Here is a 19,057-nt window from a genome sequence, read left to right on the forward strand (position 1 = left end):
GTTTTTTGTTATTTGAATCTGGTTTCCATTTTTCTACTTGTTTCTCCAATATAGAAGTCGTGACAGTTGTTGCATTGTATTTTATAAATAATGTTGGTGTGGTGTTTGTCAGTGTAGTTTTACATAGTATAGACTTTAGTTTTGTACCTGGTTTTGAATAAATGTAGTGTTTGTTTGAATGTTATATTTACGTTTATCCAAATGATTATATTTTCGCTAATATCTGGAATATATTGTATGCAACAGCGTAGGGTTTTATAGTTTGTCGTTTCTTTAAGTTTATTACTGTTTGTTTGTTGTTGACTGTGTTGTTGGTATAGGTGTGGGTATAATTTATTCAACAGTTTTTAAAGGAAATTTGTTGATGTTGATGAAATGTTGCTTTATTTGATTAATTTCATAGTTAATTTTATCAGGTTAACATAGTTTTGTGGCTGTGTTTGTTTATTTGGTTTCTTAATATGTTCTTTTTTTTGTTTCATGTTTTGAGTCCCAGGGAATGTAGAATCCAGACTACTGAATCAAATGAGCCAATATGCTTCAACACCGATACATAAAGTTCGTATTTATTTCAGAATTGCAATAACGGCTCAAATATACAAATAAAAATTTGGCATGTCCAAAGATCTGAGTTTCTAGTATTTATTGTAATCAGAGAACTAAGCTAGTTAACAATATTTTATTTTTTCCTCGTCATAATTGTACATTTTTTATCTAAACCTAACGGATATTACTTTAAGTTAATATTAAATAAAACTGTCATTGAAGCGACTGCTGTGGTTTAAGTCTATAAGTGAAGATTTTTTAAAATGTATTCTTGATTTTTACTTTAGAAAAAAATATTTTTTAAACTCAATCTGTGTCAGAGCTGATACTCAGAACGTTGGATATGCTTTACACTATATATTTCTAAGACCACGAATAATAATAATAATACTGATAAAGTAATACATACACCAACCAATACTTACAAATGCGCTTTCGAGACGAATCTCTCACACTAAGATTAGTTGGTCACATTTCTTCAGCTTACTGCATGCAAACATTTACAAAGAACAAAGAGAAACGAAGGCTAGTTCATCGAATACTTCACAACGATAAAAATCTTGAATCATAGTATTCAAGCCTTTTCAGAATTTAGGATTCTACGTTTTAAGATTGCGTTATAAAGAGTTTTTTTTGCAAAATGTATCTTAAGCTAGGACGCACCATACTTTTTAAACACACACACGAGTTTATTGTAATATTTTTCGTAGACAGAAACTGCTCTAATATTTTAACAAGAGTAAGTAACTCACTACATTTTTATTTATGTTCCACCACTTTTCAAGCTTCTAACAATAACATTTCATCAAATTCTACGTGGCATCTTTGGAATTGGAAGTTATATTGTGTACACAGGAAAGATGTTAGCCCGTAAAGAGATGTTTGTAAAGAAAAGTTCTTAACTAAAGATTTTACAGAACCTTCAACCACCTACTTCCAAATAAGGTTATGCACCTATATCACGATAGAAGTTAACCTTCAACGTAATTACTTTATTTACGTTTATATGGATAGTTAGGCCTTTTTTTATTTTGTTTAGTCTCTTCCCAGTAAGACAAGAAAAAATCCTCTGAGAACTCATTCAACCTAGAAAGACCAAACTCTACATTTTATGGTTGTTGATTTCTCAACTACTTAAGACTTTATTATCTGCTCGTTCACATTTTAGCATTCATTTTATTGTAAGCTGCTGCAGTGTGAAACCTTGTATGTTAGTTTAGGTGTTACCCAAGGGTTACTAACATGATGAATGAGCAAGATGTGTTGAATCTATGATACAGACTGCTCTCTTTCTGACTCAATATCTGGACACACTCTACACTAGACAGAATTTCGTGAAAAGTTTTAAATAGCTTTTTACATATTCTATTATTTTTCTCAGCGTTTCTATGATGCTCTTCTCGGAAATTAAGTCAGACTTTTGTTTTTGCATTGAAAGTCTTTTTGTAACCCTTCTGTAATTTAGTATTACTTTGAAGTTTTAAGTAGGTAGTAACACAGTAAATATGTTAGGTGGGTTTTCGTTAAACAAGCTCATACTGCAAGATATATCCTTGTAGATCAGAAGTTTTAGGTTATATTTCAGATTTAATCAAATAAAATAATTTTCGTTATATTGGAAATTATTAGAGTTACCATTATTATTTTTCATTGCAATTAAGTAGAATTTGCTAAAAAGGTAAAGTATAATAATCTTCTATAATCAAAATAAATTTTATTTTATCCATTGTTCATATAACTGTAGAAATTTCATTGAATCCAGTGTCTTAAAAGAACACAACCCCGAGAAGCCCTTATACTGGCTTACACTAGCACTGCAAGTAATATGGTTAAAATCCCTAATGTTTTATATAATAAATTATAATTACAAAAAAAGCCCTTGAGATTATACGCACAAACACAGTTTACGTTTACACTTCAGTATACTAAGATGGAATTAAAATACAACGATACGTGTTATGTAGTACACGTAACCTTTAAACCTTTACGGTTCTTCATTATTTAACCTAGTAAATCGTAGATATAAACGAAACGGTTGCAGAGGGCACAACGAACAGAATGCTGCCTTTAGAGATGGATATTCAAGAAACATTTAAGCCCAAACGTTTATTCCGTGAATATAAATTATAGCTAGCATATAAGGCTAAACTGTGTTTTAAAGCTACCACAGAGAATAACAAATTTGTACATATAGTTTAAATATGCATGTTGTGAAAGTATATATTTATCGATTAGGAACCAAACTGAGATTTCCTGTATGTTATTAATAACTCTTACCAATGCTGTTAACGGTTGCTCAGTTGTTAAGCACGAAATTACACAAAGTGCTATCTGTGATCTGGCCACCACGGGTATCGAATCCCGATTTTTAGCGTCGTAAGCTTGTAGAATTGCCGCTGAACTAATTGGAGGCATGTAGTTAACAAGGTGCCTTTTATTGTAGCTACCAAAAAAGTTTGTTTATATATTATGTACATACTGATAGATAACAAAACCGGAAATATGTTTTAATGGAATATTCATAGTTATTTTCGTTGTGCTACTAGACTTTTATAAGCCAGCTAAGATGGACACGTGTTTCCCGTTTAGATTTCGTAACTCGGTAGTTTCGAATTACGCTTTGATAAGCAGCCATAAAATATTTAATCGTTGGTTAATTTAACACACGTGACAGCTTCTCCTGTCTCGTGCACAGAAGATAAGACTCATTTATCATAGAATCGTCATGATCTTTGGTCAAATGTTAAAAGGCATAGAAAACTAAGCTGTGCCTTTATTCAATCTATAAAAAATTATCGAAATATCTAGACCAAAAGAAAATAAATTATTCGAATAAACTAACGAGTTAAAAGTAACTCAGCGCTTTTTGTTTTAGGAAACACCGAGAACATTCACAATATCGAAAAATCAACATATATCTTTACAAAAGTTCACATACTCACGAAGTATTCGCAACAAGCACATATAATTTGACACAATGAATTTAGTTCCGCCTTAAAGAGTTATAATAAGGTTAATATAAGAGAACATAGTTTTTTTTTTCCTACAAGAATGAGGATTCTTTACCGAAAGATTTAACACTACGTAATGAAGAGTCTCCTTATATAAAGCTAAAGAAATAGCATCTTAAGTAAAACAATAAATACCTGTTAATCTTAATGTCTAACTAGGCATTATGAGCAATTACGATCTCATAATTGGTGCATGCCTCTTTGACAGAAGTGTTTTGAAAGATTTTGCCAAGAGTCCCAAAAATTCAACTGACCATAAAATGTGATTAAATAAGTTTTAAATTATCTAGTTTCTTTTTAACTTTTAATTTATTATTAATTATTATTATTAATCCACAAGTAAATTCTGGAATTCCAATGAACCTGCAGTTTTTAAATATTTCTTCCATTTCTTCAATGTCATTAAATACTGAGCTGTTAAAACATTTCGATATCATTGAAAATCCAGTAGGTAGTTACATAATCCTCCCATTGCAACGAAAAAAGCTATTCGTGTCTTTCTCTCTCTCCCATTTCCGGAGTATACCAATTTTATCAGATGCTTTATATGTGAACCTTTGATTTTTTTGGGTAGTTCCACTGAGTTCTTAATAATACCACAGAACATACATTTTCAAAGTTCCTCATGTCCATAGAGAACAGACACATATATTACACCCAGCCTGCTAAAACTTTATCGTTTTATTTCGGAGGGTTGGGAATCCATGAGAGGGAAGAAAAAAAAGTTACATTCCACGCAAAAGCAACAAACTGACTAAAAGTGTAGCTCCTGACATAGAGACTGTTGCACTGCCTCCTGTTCTCGATAAGTCGCGAGGCTTCATCATGACACGATCAATGACATGAATGATTCCATTAGTGGCTTGAACATCTGGACGAACAATAGTAGCCCTGAGGTTTTCCCATTCCACATATAGTTCTCCTAAATGAAGGATTGACGAACATTTATTTTTTTTATGATCAAGCAATAAATAATTAACAAATTAAGATATTTCATTAAAAAAACTTTTGTTCTGGAGCGTTCATTACTTTTGCAACATGGAGAACGACATTTTATCACCACAAAATTAAAAAAAAGTAGTAATGGCTGACAACATAAAAACTCGTCTGAGAACCAGATCAATCACTCACCATATCCGTAACCACTTTCAATCTTAAAGACACCGTAGATTGTGTCAACCTGTCCAAGTCGTCCTAGATCTTGAGACGATAGTTCCTGTCCTACAACCAGATGCCGATCCAGTATCTGAAAGCAGAATGGTGACTATTAGACTGCTTTGTCGACTGTATTTATACGTCGTGAATTTACAATAAGGACGCGAGAATGAAAAGTAAACACGTAAATTTCAGTTGTGTTCTTTTGTGACAAGTTTAGAAATTTTAGAAAATTTGGAAAAATATTATTTCTCTTTAGAAATACGTCTAAAACAATAAATTCTCGAATTCATAATCCAGACACGCTAACAGTAAGCTCCGCCCAACGTAACCAGTTTACAAATTTAAGGCTATCGTAAATACCTATACAACCATAAGGCTGTTGTGAACATCTATCTACTTAGGACAAATTACTGCATTATATATATAGAATTTTCTATCTGAATGTATATAGTTTAATTAATTTTTGACGAGAAGACCTTTTATAGGTCTTTTTTTTCTGGGACATACAGGACCTAATAAAAAAAGGTAAACTGCCTGAAATGTATATTATGTCACTTACAGTGAGTGCCTTGCTAAAGTATTCACCCCCTGTCAATAATGTCACATTTTGATGAAAAACAAATAATGTAAACAATTTTTTTAATGAACTTGTTTTATTCAACACTAATGATCAAAATTAACACTGTTAAGCGTGAAGAAGACTGAATGTTAGCAAACCTGCAAAGAAACACATAAATTAACATTTCCTTTTTGCATAAGTATTCAGCCCCACAAATCAGCATTTGATGGAAGCACCTTTGGCAGTAATTACTCCTGTCAGTTTTTTGGATAGATCTCTACCAGTTTTGATGGGATGGTGTAAGTTTTATCCATTATTCCTGGCAAAACTGTTTCAATTCTGACAAGTTTGTTGGTAGTCGTTGATGGACTGAAATCTTTAAGTATCGCTATACATTTTTTATTGGATTCAAGTCAGGATTTTGACTGTACCCGCTTCAAGATATTCGCTTTCTTCTTTTGAAATCACTTAAATGTGGCTTTGGTGTTGTGTTCCTGTTGAAATGTGAATTTTTGACCAGTTTTAGATTCTTGGTTGCTCATTCAGGTTTTCCTCTTAGGAATCGCTTATACTTTGCACCATCTATTTTCCCCCTCAATCCTGACAAGGTCCCCAGTCCCTACTTATGAGAAGCATCCCTATAACATGATGCTGTCACCACCATATCTGACAATTGGGATAGTATTGAATGGATGATGTGCTGTGTTAGGCTTGCATGCGGTGCTTAAAGCTTTGAATTTAGACCAAAACGCCCAAATTTGGTCTTGTCCGACCACAAAACCTTCTGCCACATGTTTACAGCATCATTTAAACGCTTTGTCACAAACTTCTTACGAGATGTAAGAAGATTATTTTTCTCTAATGAATTCTTTCTTGCTACCCGTCCATACAGACCAGCTTTGTGTAGGGCCTGGTATACGGTTCATGTTTGAACACTGATTCCAATCTCAGACATGAAACTTTGAAAATCTTTTAAAGCTACCGTTGCCTTTGCAGTGGCATCCATAACTAGTTTGCTGTTTGTTCGGCTGCTTAGTTTGTAAGGGTGGCTTGATTATGTAGTGACTGGGTGATGTGAAGCACATTCCACTGGTGGACTTCACTGTACTCAAGGGGATAATCAGTGACGTTGAATGTTCTTGTAACATCCTCTGTAACATTTACTCTGAAGTAAAGTTAAGCCACTTTGATTACACGCAGACGGAGATCATTACACTAATTTTGTAACCTTTCAAACTAATCTTTTGCACCTGATTTAGGGTTACCATAGCAAAGGAGTTGAATACTTATGAAATTGAGGAGTTGAATACTTATGAAATTGAGGAGTTGAATACTTATGAAATTGAAAGTTTCTTTGACAATCTAACTTACTATCGACATTTTTATAGCTGTCTAAGTTTGGAATAGATTGAGTAAATATTAAATATAAAGCCCCATTTAAAAGTTTCACGATTGCAAATTCAGAAAGCAGCATAATATGGAAACTTTGCAGGGGGTGAATAATTCGGTAAGACACTGTGTTTTATTGTCAAATAAGTACCCTAACGCGGATATAATAGTGAATAAATAAATCGCATGAAATTATAAGCATGTGGCTGTTTTTTTTTAATAAACAAAAAGGCACAGTAATTTACATGTAATCCAGGTATGAATATATATGTTCTGGATTGTTTTTCAATATGTGATCTTGTTGGTTAAAGGCTTCCTTGTAACATATGGTTACATAAGACAAAAACTTAAATAACAATTTCATTATTATTGCAGTTAACCCTAATAATTGCTTCTGCTGTCCATTATCAGTTTCACTTAGAAAACGAACGATTTCACCCAATGATTTTGGAAAAATGTTTGTATTGATTGTTGTAACAAGGATAAACATAACGTTACTCAATATATTTGGACCATGTATAAAAACACGTTAATAATTTGAGGATCGTTTCGTTTTGATTTTTTGGCACAAAGCCACAGAACAGACTATCAGTGCCGTGTTGTTCTTGCTTTGAATTAAACACAAAACTACACAATGAGTTATCTGTGCTCTGCTCACCAGGGGTATCGAAAACCGATTTTTAGCATTGTAAGTCAGCAGATATACCTCTGTGCCACTGATGGGTATCTGTGTGGTGTTCACCACAAAGAACTGAATCTCAATTTTTAGGGCCCGGCATGGCCTAGCGCGTAAGGCGTGCGACTCGTAATCCGCGGGTTCGCGCCCGCGTCGCGCTAAACATGCTCGCCCTCCCAGCCGTGGGGGTGTATAATGTGACGGTCAATCCCACTATTCGTTGGTAAAAGAGTAGCCCAAGAGTTGGCGGTGGGTGGTGATGACTAGCTGCCTTCCCTCTAGTCTTACACTCCTAAATTAGGGACGGCTAGCACAGATAGCCCTCGAGTAGCTTTGTGCGAAATTCCCAAACAAACAAACTCAATTTTTAGCGTTGTAAATCCACACACTAACCGCTGACCCACTGGTAAAGGGAGAGATACGAGGGTGAAAAACTGAAGCATTTTAATTTAATTACATAGTATAAATCTTCTAAACCGCTACGCGTACAAACGAGTTATATTCATTTACAACAACATTAACGTCTGTACAATTTTTGTGTATTATATAGGTGAAAGATGAAGTTAAATAAATCTTATTTATTTGAGTTTATTATTATGATATGTAGAATAAAACATGTAATACTACTGGAAAGACTTTTGATAAGTTCAACATTAAAAACTCCTGGAAACGTATAAAGGATCGTGGTAATTTTATTAAGTTTTTACAGGTACTTCAATATGAACATATAGTAGGGGCATATACAACTCGTGTAGCATCTTTACACCTCTTTATATATGTGTCAGCAATCTATGTGGTACGAAAATATCTAAGGCTGGATTTTTGTGTAGTCTGTACAAATAATACATCCTGTTCATGGGCTACTTTATAACCATGCTTACTAAGTAATTTTGTTTCCAATTAAATATTAATCACTTCACGTGAAGGAACTACAGTTTGAGAGTACGTTAAAACATTTTAGAATAATTTAACTATAGATCATTAAAGTGCAATAAAAATTCCACACTGTTCACCAGACTGAAAAATATTTTACTTCTAGTTTCTCAAACGTATTAGTGGAAGTAATAATATATCAACCACACTGTGTCCGTCATATTCAGCGTAGATGAGACCTGTTACCAAACATAATAGTGGTCGATACGCTATTTACGTAATCTAATATTCGAACAACAATGATGCCAGTATGGGACTGAGAACCTAGCGTTACCTTCTTGACTTGGTTACTGTACATCTCCATGTGGACCTGTTTGTGTTCCGTGGGGTGTTCTGCCTTCATTCTTTCCCATGCCTCTTCACTGGGCACGAAAAACGTGAAGTTGTTCTTTCTGTCCTTTAACTTATTGTTCCAGCCATCTGTCAAGCTCAGCCGATACGACTCTCTTGTAAATAAAATGATACCAAAAGTTACCTCCATTTTTACTTTCTTGCAAGGTAACTGAAACAGTCTTGCATTACATTTCAATACTACTTGACTATATAATAATTTTATTCTTGGGATTCCAATATGATAAAGATAAGTGCAAAGTTCAGAACAAATACTTTAAAAACACACACAAAAAACACATCGTTTTAAACAAAACAATGATTATTTGTAACGTGCGCTTTTGTTTAACGAATATAATAAAAGATTTTCTATTCGTAATTAAACAAAAAGCAACGCAATAGGCTATCTATGCTGTAGCTATTACGTGTAACGAAACCTGATTTTTAACATTGTAAGTCCCCATACATACCACTAAGCCATTGGGGGAGGGGGGCTATAATGGCTGATCGATTACCTCTGAGGTATAATGTTGCTAACAATTATATTATATGCATTAAGAATTTTGAATCCTATATCTTAGAACGGCTGGGTATTAACACTTTTACTGAAAAGGAGAGAACAATGTTTCGACCTTCCTAGGTCATCTTTGCATTTAACTAAAAATGCAGATGCTAAACGTGTTGTTATGGCTTCATAATTCATATCCAAAGCTACACGCCAACTGTTGATTTAGCATGCACTAATAGTTAAAATAAAGTGTGGTTAATTATTTATGCGTGAAATATCTTAATACGTATTTTTTTTTTAAATTGATGTTATACTATACTGCAACATATCGATAATGCTGTCGATTACAATTAGGAAAGTTATGTTGTTATTTTTTACAATATAGGTCCCCTAGGACTACCACATAAAAACTGTAATATGTTATTAAGGTCTGCTGAAAAACTATATTTTATATCATATGTTAATACTATTATTTATTAGAATGAGATAACCTATAGTTACTTCAGTTCCGGATCCGTATTCAGCTTTTCATTAACTGTCTGGAATGGCATTCCTAATACTCGGTTTATAATGTGAACGATGCCATTCGTTGCTCCAATATCAGCTTGTACAGCTGTGGCATTGACACCACCGCCATCTACCGTCAGGGCTAGAAAATTATTTATATTTTTGTACCCAAAGTGTTGTTTTTTTTAAATGAATTCCATTTCATATAACAATAATTGTAAAAGTTACATTGAACCGAAATATTGAGAAATATATCTAGTTCTACTTTAGTCAACAGTAGAATGGTATTTATGATGTAGAATATGCAAGGTTAAATAACATGAATAAATATATTAATTTTGAAGTAATGAAATATCTCATTTAAACAGAATTACATTTTTATTACTTTTTTGTTTTGGAATAAATTAAAGAAAAGATCCGAGTTTACGACAGAAACTTTAAAGGAAGGAGTTATAAAGTACATGAAATAGAACATGCGGTAAACATTACTTTCTGCTGGAAATAAGACTTATTTAAAAATATTTTTAAGCCACACACGCACAAATAAGAATATTTTTGGAGAAGTATATCAAATATATCAAATACGTAGTTTTTGCTTGCGTATGGCATTAAAAGTGAAATTAATCCAATTTTAAATAAAGAACCTAATACACACATACATACTTCTGTTTCTGTCCTCTCCTACCACACGGAAATACAGACTGTGACGATTATCTGCCGCCAGATGTTCTTTGATTCGTCCATTTCTTACGTCATCAGTCGACACAGATCGCATCACCATATGTAATCTCACTAACTGTTTACCATAGCAAATAAAATATTAATAATTATATACGTTTATGCGTCGTATGAGGAAAATTTAAACTATTGTCTCCCGGGATATCCAGTTAAACATTTCGCTATCTATGAACGGAAATTATTCTATTTGATAAAATACACTTATTTTCTTAAACTGACTTCTAGGTTTGCTATAAAAATTAAGTTTCAATCTGAGAAACAGTGCACTCGTTCATACGTTAGAATTAGAATTCATGTAGAAAAATAATAGAAGACCGAGGAAAAGACATTGAATCTACCTTAAAACTTACGTCCACACATTAATAATAGATTACATATTAGTTGTCTTAGGTATCAGATTTATAGAAAAAAGACAAAAAACATACATTAGTCCTACCTTACAAATTATGATTCACATGCAAAATAACACACGAGCCTTACTTTGGATATGAGAACCATAAGAAGGAAAATGTAAATTTGCACTAACATATACACTAGGCTTTGTATACACTAACATATACACTAGGCTTTGCTCAAAGAACAACAAACATTGATCCAACCTTAGCTTACACATCACACTCGAAAAAAAATATAGATCAGCTTTAACTTTGAAATAGATTTCATATAAATAAAACACACACACCATCATTATCTTACCAATTAATTTTCCTACCAAGAAGACAGATTTATTTTACCTTTCAAAAGAAAAATACACACTCATCCGATCTTAGAAATTAGGCTTCATTCAGAGAGAAACACACATCAAAACAAATTTAAATATTAGATTCTACCAGAGAAAAACACACACTCGTTCTAGGTTAAAAAATAAGCATCAATTAGAAAGAAACAAACATCAACACGTCCTCTGCTGGTTCAGCGATAAGTCTAGGGATTTACAACGCTAAAATCAGGGGTTTGATTCCCCCAGGTTGGCACAGCAGATAGCTCGATGTGGCTTTGGTAAAAGAAAAACACACATCAACACTAATCTAGATATCGAGTTCTAACAGAGAAGAAATACACACTCGTTCTACCCTCACGATCAAGCTTTACTCATTGAATAATATACACAGCGCTTATTTTACCAATTAAATTACACACACAGAAAACACGCATGTAGAATACCTTAAAAATTAAACTGGAAACAGGAATAACACCCACAGACGCCTACTTAGATAACAGTTTCAGACAGTAAAAATCACACTCTTTCCCTATCTTGGAATTTAGGCTTCACACTAAGAAGAACAAACATTAGATCTACCTAAAACATTAGGCTTTATCTTTTTAAAAACCAAAACAAGTCAGCTTTATAAATTAGAGAATGACTTTACACTTTGCGTTTTTTTTTCGTAATACGTATGCAATATTATACAAAATACTCTGACAGAAGATAAACCACTGACACTTATTTGAACCTTGTTATTAAGATGTGGTATATATGTGTGTGTGTATTGCGTTCAATCCCAGAATGCAATCATGGATCAAAAATACATTAATTTCGCGATTTGAACTTGCTAAAATTGTCAAAGACTGAAATACAATTTCAGAGTTTTAACAAATTGTGTTTGAAACTAATGCAGTTTCATTATTTGATTATTTAATATTTTACCTTTTCTCAGTCTAAGCAAAATAATTTGCACGAAATTCGAAATAACATTTTGTTTCAGCGTTTGATAATTTTAACATGTTCAAATCACAAAATGTTAATGTTTCTCTCGTCTAATGAATGAGTCCCGAGATTGAGTGTAACACAAATACTGAAACTGGAAAAGTCAGTTCCTCACACACCATTAGTAAAAGAAAACCAAAACCAATTACATTTGTAATGGCTGTAATGTTTCCTTTCAGGTCGTTCAAGTTGTCTAGTCGCCGAATGGCTTCATTAGTTGGAACAAATACAGTTTTTTCTTGAGCAGTGTTTAGTTCATATCTGAACTCCGAGACGTGCTTTACCAGTTGGTTGAATTCACTGCAAATATAAACATTGTATTAGGACTGATGTTTAACATAAAACTTTAAAATCAGCAAAATATAGGTTCACTGTTTTAACTAATGTTACTGCTAAACTTGAGAATGTTTCCATGATATTAAAACACTTTTTCCATTGTACGAGTAATGAGGGCTGTGATTCGTTACTGTTAACAGAATGTTTATACAAGCCAGTAAATTACTAATATATTGACTAGAATCAACTTTGTTTTATAGATAAGAGTGGCACGAGTATCATTGGGTTAAGTTAATACACTGGTAAATTATTTCCTAGAAAACGATATTAACGTTACTGAAATATTAGAAAAGTTGCATGAACTACCTAAAGATGGCGCTATTACAACGCTATACAAAGGGCTATCTGTACTCTTGCCACCATGGGTATCGAAACTTCCCCGTGTCACTGGTTATTATAATAAACAATTTGTCATTATACGTGTGATCAAACTTCAACATACACGTTGAAATAATGTTCTGGAAAAAGTGAAATCTGGGAAATTTATTCGTCTATGGAAAAATATACTTAAATACTAACTTATAACGTTTCACACGTTTCTCACACAGCTAGAAAGAGTAAAGTTGGGATATACATCGGCAGCTTCGTTACCTATTAAAATATTTTAATCTGTAACTATCACTAACCACAAAGTATATAATCATACTTTCACACCGCTTAGACAGATCATGTAAGAACTTGGAAGGTTTTATTATTTACAGTTTTTATATTTTTTACATAAATATAATAACTTAGTATTCAGTAACTTTCTCAAAATAACATTTGTTTTAGAAATAAAATAAATTTTCTTATCTTTTGTTATTGTAAATATAGTTTTCATTCAAAATACGTTCTGTATAACGAACTCGTAAGCTAAATTTTCCCTGCAGGCTATAACAATGCATATAGAATAACAATCTATTTGTCATGATTTGCATACAAAAAGGTACTAGCTGAATTTATATTATTATATTATGTTCACGTGATTGCTGATATGAGCTGTGAGGGTTAATAAAAAAATAGAAGCTAAACCAAGAAGCTCATATAATTTACCAATGTTTCTGTCTCTGCAACTGATTAAATCCACGATTGGTAAATAATTGTCTTTGTTAGTGGAGTTTACTGGAGAAAATATACTGTTTTATATATTTTCTAACTGGAAGCACGAAAACGTATTTTTTTTTTTTTTGTATACAGTACAAACAAACTGCAGTTAACTGGCCAAATTTCACGTTCATGGTGAATTTGAATATGTTCGAAGCCTTAGGTTGACTAGCACACGGATAAACTGAAGTAACAACTCACATATTTCTTTGTTTAATTAAGAAAGCCTTCACTGTATGAAATGAAAAGAATATACAACTAGAAACCCTGTACAAGGAAAATAATAAAAACTCATTATTTTATTTATCTACTTTCTTTGTATCGTGAACAAATACGGTTTATTTTTTTGCACTAACAGATAGATTTTTCCTTTCTCAAGATATGTTACGTAATTAGACCAGCTTTAGCTACTTGGTCTATATCATTATTGGAATTATAAGTTCCAGTTTAGAATGCTTAGAGTATTACACACTGGGAGCGGTGAACATGAAATAATTAATCTAGAAGTCTAACTTTAATAGTTGTATGTTTCGTAATATACATACACATATGTTAAAGACCTCTTTTTCTACAAGGTATAAAAAAAATCTGTGTTTATTCCCAAGTTAATTCAGGTTACTATATGGGGAAGTAAAACGAGACTCCATAAAAACAATACTTAGTGTTTGAGGCTCTATTCACTGATAAGAAAAACTAATAAAATTAGATTTAAAACTATTAAAACTAGATAAAGTAGATCCTTTAGTTCCAACTTAAGTTAAGGATACATTTTATGGAAAGGTAAAGCATATAAAATAAAAATAACCTATAAACTGTTAAAAAAATAGAGAACTTGGTTACTTGCGATAAAATTATTTGATTTCTAGATCCCTAAGGTAGGATGTCTAGCAGTGAGAATAAACTTTAAAGTACCACTGAATCTATTTAAATCTAATTACTCGTTCGCTACAGTACAACACAGAAAAATGCATTGAAACAAAAGGTAAGTGAAGTTTTAATATATATTTCTCACACTAAATACTGGTGAAAAAAGCATTTGTAGTGAAATGGAGAGACAAAGACAGAGTTTGTGGCAGTTCAGCTTTCCACTGAATATCCCCGACGTGCACTTACTGAAATCCTTCAGTTACATATAGTATACTTACTGAAATCCCTCAGTTACATAAAGTATACTTACTGAAATCCTTCAGTTACATATAGTATACTTACTGAAACCCTCAGTTACATACAGTATACTTATTGAAACCCCTCAGTTACATATAGTATACTTACTGAAACCCCTCAGTTACATATAGTATACTTACTGAAATCCTTCAGTTAGATATAGTATCTTTACTGAAACCCCTCAGTTACATATAGTATACTTACTGAAATCCTTTGGATAAATATAGTATCCTTACTGAAATCTCTCAGTTACATATAGTATACTTACTGAAATCCTTCAGTTACATAAAATATACTTACTGAAAACCCTCAGTTACATATAGTATACTTACTGAAATCTCTCAGTTACATATAGTATACTTACTGAAATCCTTCAGTTACATAAAATATACTTACTGAAACCCCTCAGTTACATATATTATACTTACTGAAATCCTTCAGTTACATATAGTATACTTACTGAAACCCCTCAGTTACATATAGTATACTTACTGAAATCCGTCAGTTACATATAGTATACTTACTAAATCCGTCAGTTACATATAGTATACTTACTGAAATCCTTCAGTTACATATAGTATACTTACTGAAACCCTCAGTTACATACAGTATACTTATTGAAACCCCTCAGTTACATATAGTATACTTACTGAAACCCCTCAGTTACATATAGTATACTTACTGAAATCCTTCAGTTAGATATAGTATCTTTACTGAAACCCCTCAGTTACATATAGTATACTTACTGAAATCCTTTGGATAAATATAGTATCCTTACTGAAATCCTTCAGTTACATGTAGTATACTTACTGAAACCCCTCAGTTACATATAGTATACTTACTGAAACCCCTCAGTTACATACAGTGTACTTACTGAAATCCTTCAGTTACATAAACTATACTTACTGAAACCCTCAGTTACATATAGTATACTTACTGAAACCCCTCAGTTACATATAGTATACTTACTGAAACCCCTCAGTTACATACAGTATACTTACTGAAACCCTCAGTTACATATAGTATACTTACTGAAACGCTCAGTTACATATAGTATACTTACTGAAATCCTTCAGTTAGATATAGTATCTTTACTGAAACCCCTCAGTTACATATAGTATACTTACTGAAATCCTTCAGATAGATATAGTATCCTTACTGAAATCCTTCAGTTACATATAGTATACTTACTGAAACCCCTCAGTTACATATAGTATACTTACTGAAACCCCTCAGTTACATATAGTATACTTACTGAAACCCCTCAGTTACATATAGTATACTTACTGAAATCCTTCAGTTAGATATAGTATCTTTACTGAAACCCCTCAGTTACATATAGTATACTTACTGAAATCCTTCAGATAGATATAGTATCCTTACTGAAATCCTTCAGTTACATATAGTATACTTACTGAAATCCTTCAGTTACATAAACTATACTTACTGAAACCCTCAGTTACATATAGTATACTTACTGAAACCCCTCAGTTACATACAGTATACTTACTGAAACCCTCAGTTACATATAGTATACTTACTGAAACGCTCAGTTACATATAGTATACTTACTGAAACCCCTCAGTTACATATAGTGTACTTACTGAAATCTCTCAGTTACATATAGTATACTTACTGAAATCCTTCAGTTACATAAAATATACTTACTGAAACCCCTCAGTTACATATATTATACTTACTGAAATCCTTCAGTTACATATAGTATACTTACTGAAACCCCTCAGTTACATATAGTATACTTACTGAAATCCGTCAGTTACATATAGTATACTTACTGAAATCCGTCAGTTACATATAGTATACTTACTGAAATCCTTCAGTTAGATATAGTATCTTTACTGAAACCCCTCAGTTACATATAGTATACTTACTGAAATCCTTCAGTTACATAAAATATACTTACTGAAACCCCTCAGTTACATATATTATACTTACTGAAATCCTTCAGTTACATATAGTATACTTACTGAAACCCCTCAGTTACATAGAGTATACTTACTGAAATCCGTCAGTTACATATAGTATACTTACTGAAATCCGTCAGTTACATATAGTATACTTACTGAAACCCCTCAGTTACATATAGTATACTTACTGAAACCCCTCAGTTACATATAGTATACTTACTGAAACCCCTCAGTTACATATAGTATACTTACTGAAACCCCTCAGTTACATATAGTATACTTACTGAAACCCCTCAGTTACATATAGTATACTTACTGAAACCCCTCAGTTACATAGAGTATACTTACTGAAACCCTCAGTTACATAGAGTATACTTACTGAAACCTTTCAGTTACATAGAGTATACTTACTGAAACCCCTCAGTTACATATAGTATACTTACTGAAATCCGTCAGTTACATATAGTATACTTACTGAAATCCTTCAGTTACATATAGTATACTTACTGAAACCCCTCAGTTACATAGAGTATACTTACTGAAATCCGTCAGTTACATATAGTATACTTACTGAAACCCCTCAGTTACATATAGTATACTTACTGAAACCCCTCAGTTACATATAGTATACTTACTGAAACCCCTCAGTTACATATAGTATACTTACTGAAATCCTTTGGATAAATATAGTATCCTTACTGAAATCCTTCAGTTACATGTAGTATACTTACTGAAACCCCTCAGTTACATATAGTATACTTACTGAAACCCCTCAGTTACATACAGTGTACTTACTGAAATCCTTCAGTTACATAAACTATACTTACTGAAACCCTCAGTTACATATAGTATACTTACTGAAACCCCTCAGTTACATATAGTATACTTACTGAAACCCCTCAGTTACATACAGTATACTTACTGAAACCCTCAGTTACATATAGTATACTTACTGAAACCCCTCAGTTACATATAGTATACTTACTGAAACCCCTCAGTTACATACAGTATACTTACTGAAACCCTCAGTTACATATAGTATACTTACTGAAACGCTCAGTTACATATAGTATACTTACTGAAACCCCTCAGTTACATATAGTGTACTTACTGAAATCTCTCAGTTACATATAGTATACTTACTGAAATCCTTCAGTTACATAAAATATACTTACTGAAACCCCTCAGTTACATATATTATACTTACTGAAATCCTTCAGTTACATAAACTATACTTACTGAAACCCTCAGTTACATATAGTATACTTACTGAAACCCTCAGTTACATATAGTATACTTACTGAAACCCCTCAGTTACATATAGTATACCTACTGAAACCCCTCAGTTACATATAGTATACTTACTGAAACCCCTCAGTTACATATAGTATACTTACTGAAATCCTTCAGTTAGATATAGTATCTTTACTGAAACCCCTCAGTTACATATAGTATACTTACTGAAATCCTTCAGATAGATATAGTATCCTTACTGAAATCCTTCAGTTACATATAGTATACTTACTGAAACCCCTCAGTTACATATAGTATACTTACTGAAACCCCTCAGTTACATATAGTATACTTACTGAAACCCCTCAGTTACATATAGTATACTTACTGAAATCCTTCAGTTAGATATAGTATCTTTACTGAAACCCCTCAGTTACATATAGTATACTTACTGAAATCCTTCAGATAGATATAGTATCCTTACTGAAATCCTTCAGTTACATATAGTATACTTACTGAAATCCTTCAGTTACATAAACTATACTTACTGAAACCCTCAGTTACATATAGTATACTTACTGAAACCCCTCAGTTACATACAGTATACTTACTGAAACCCTCAGTTACATATAGTATACTTACTGAAACCCTCAGTTACATATAGTATACTTACTGAAACCCCTCAGTTACATATAGTATACTTACTGAAATCCCTCAGTTACATATAGTATACTTACTGAAATCCTTCAGTTACATAAAATATACTTACTGAAACCCCTCAGTTACATATATTATACTTACTGAAACCCCTCAGTTACATATATTATACTTACTGAAATCCTTCAGTTACATATAGTATACTTACTGAAACCCCTCAGTTACATAGTATACTTACTGAAACCCTCAGTTACATATAGTATACTTACTGAAATCCGTCAGTTACATATAGTATACTTACTGAAACCCTCAGTTACATATAGTATACTTACTGAAACCCCTCAGTTACATATAGTATACTTACTGAAACCCCTCAGTTACATATAGTATACTTACTGAAACCCCTCAGTTACATATAGTATACTTACTGAAACCCCTCAGTTACATAGAGTATACTTACTGAAACCCTCAGTTACATAGAGTATACTTACTGAAACCTTTCAGTTACATAGAGTATACTTACTGAAACCCCTCAGTTACATATAGTATACTTACTGAAATCCGTCAGTTACATATAGTATACTTACTGAAAT

The 19,057-nt window shown here is 32.5% G+C and overlaps 1 protein-coding gene across 1 annotated transcript in view; it reads right to left on the reverse strand.

Annotated features, from left to right (window-relative positions):
- Window positions 1-536: 536 nt before the first annotated feature.
- LOC143225648 (fasciclin-1-like) overlaps window positions 537-19,057 on the reverse strand; it is a 127,701-nt gene continuing 109,180 nt past the window's right edge. The window contains exons 8-13 of the mRNA XM_076455445.1: window positions 12,213-12,363; window positions 10,281-10,413; window positions 9,612-9,759; window positions 8,547-8,718; window positions 4,689-4,803; window positions 537-4,479 (exon numbers count right to left, since the gene is read on the reverse strand). Coding sequence (XP_076311560.1) covers window positions 4,283-4,479; window positions 4,689-4,803; window positions 8,547-8,718; window positions 9,612-9,759; window positions 10,281-10,413; window positions 12,213-12,363 — 916 coding nt within the window. The 3' untranslated portion in view covers window positions 537-4,282. The remainder of the gene's footprint in view (window positions 4,480-4,688; window positions 4,804-8,546; window positions 8,719-9,611; window positions 9,760-10,280; window positions 10,414-12,212; window positions 12,364-19,057) is intronic.

Source organism: Tachypleus tridentatus, chromosome 9, assembly GCF_004210375.1.
Source record: "Tachypleus tridentatus isolate NWPU-2018 chromosome 9, ASM421037v1, whole genome shotgun sequence".
Taxonomy (NCBI): Eukaryota; Metazoa; Arthropoda; class Merostomata; order Xiphosura; family Limulidae; genus Tachypleus; species Tachypleus tridentatus.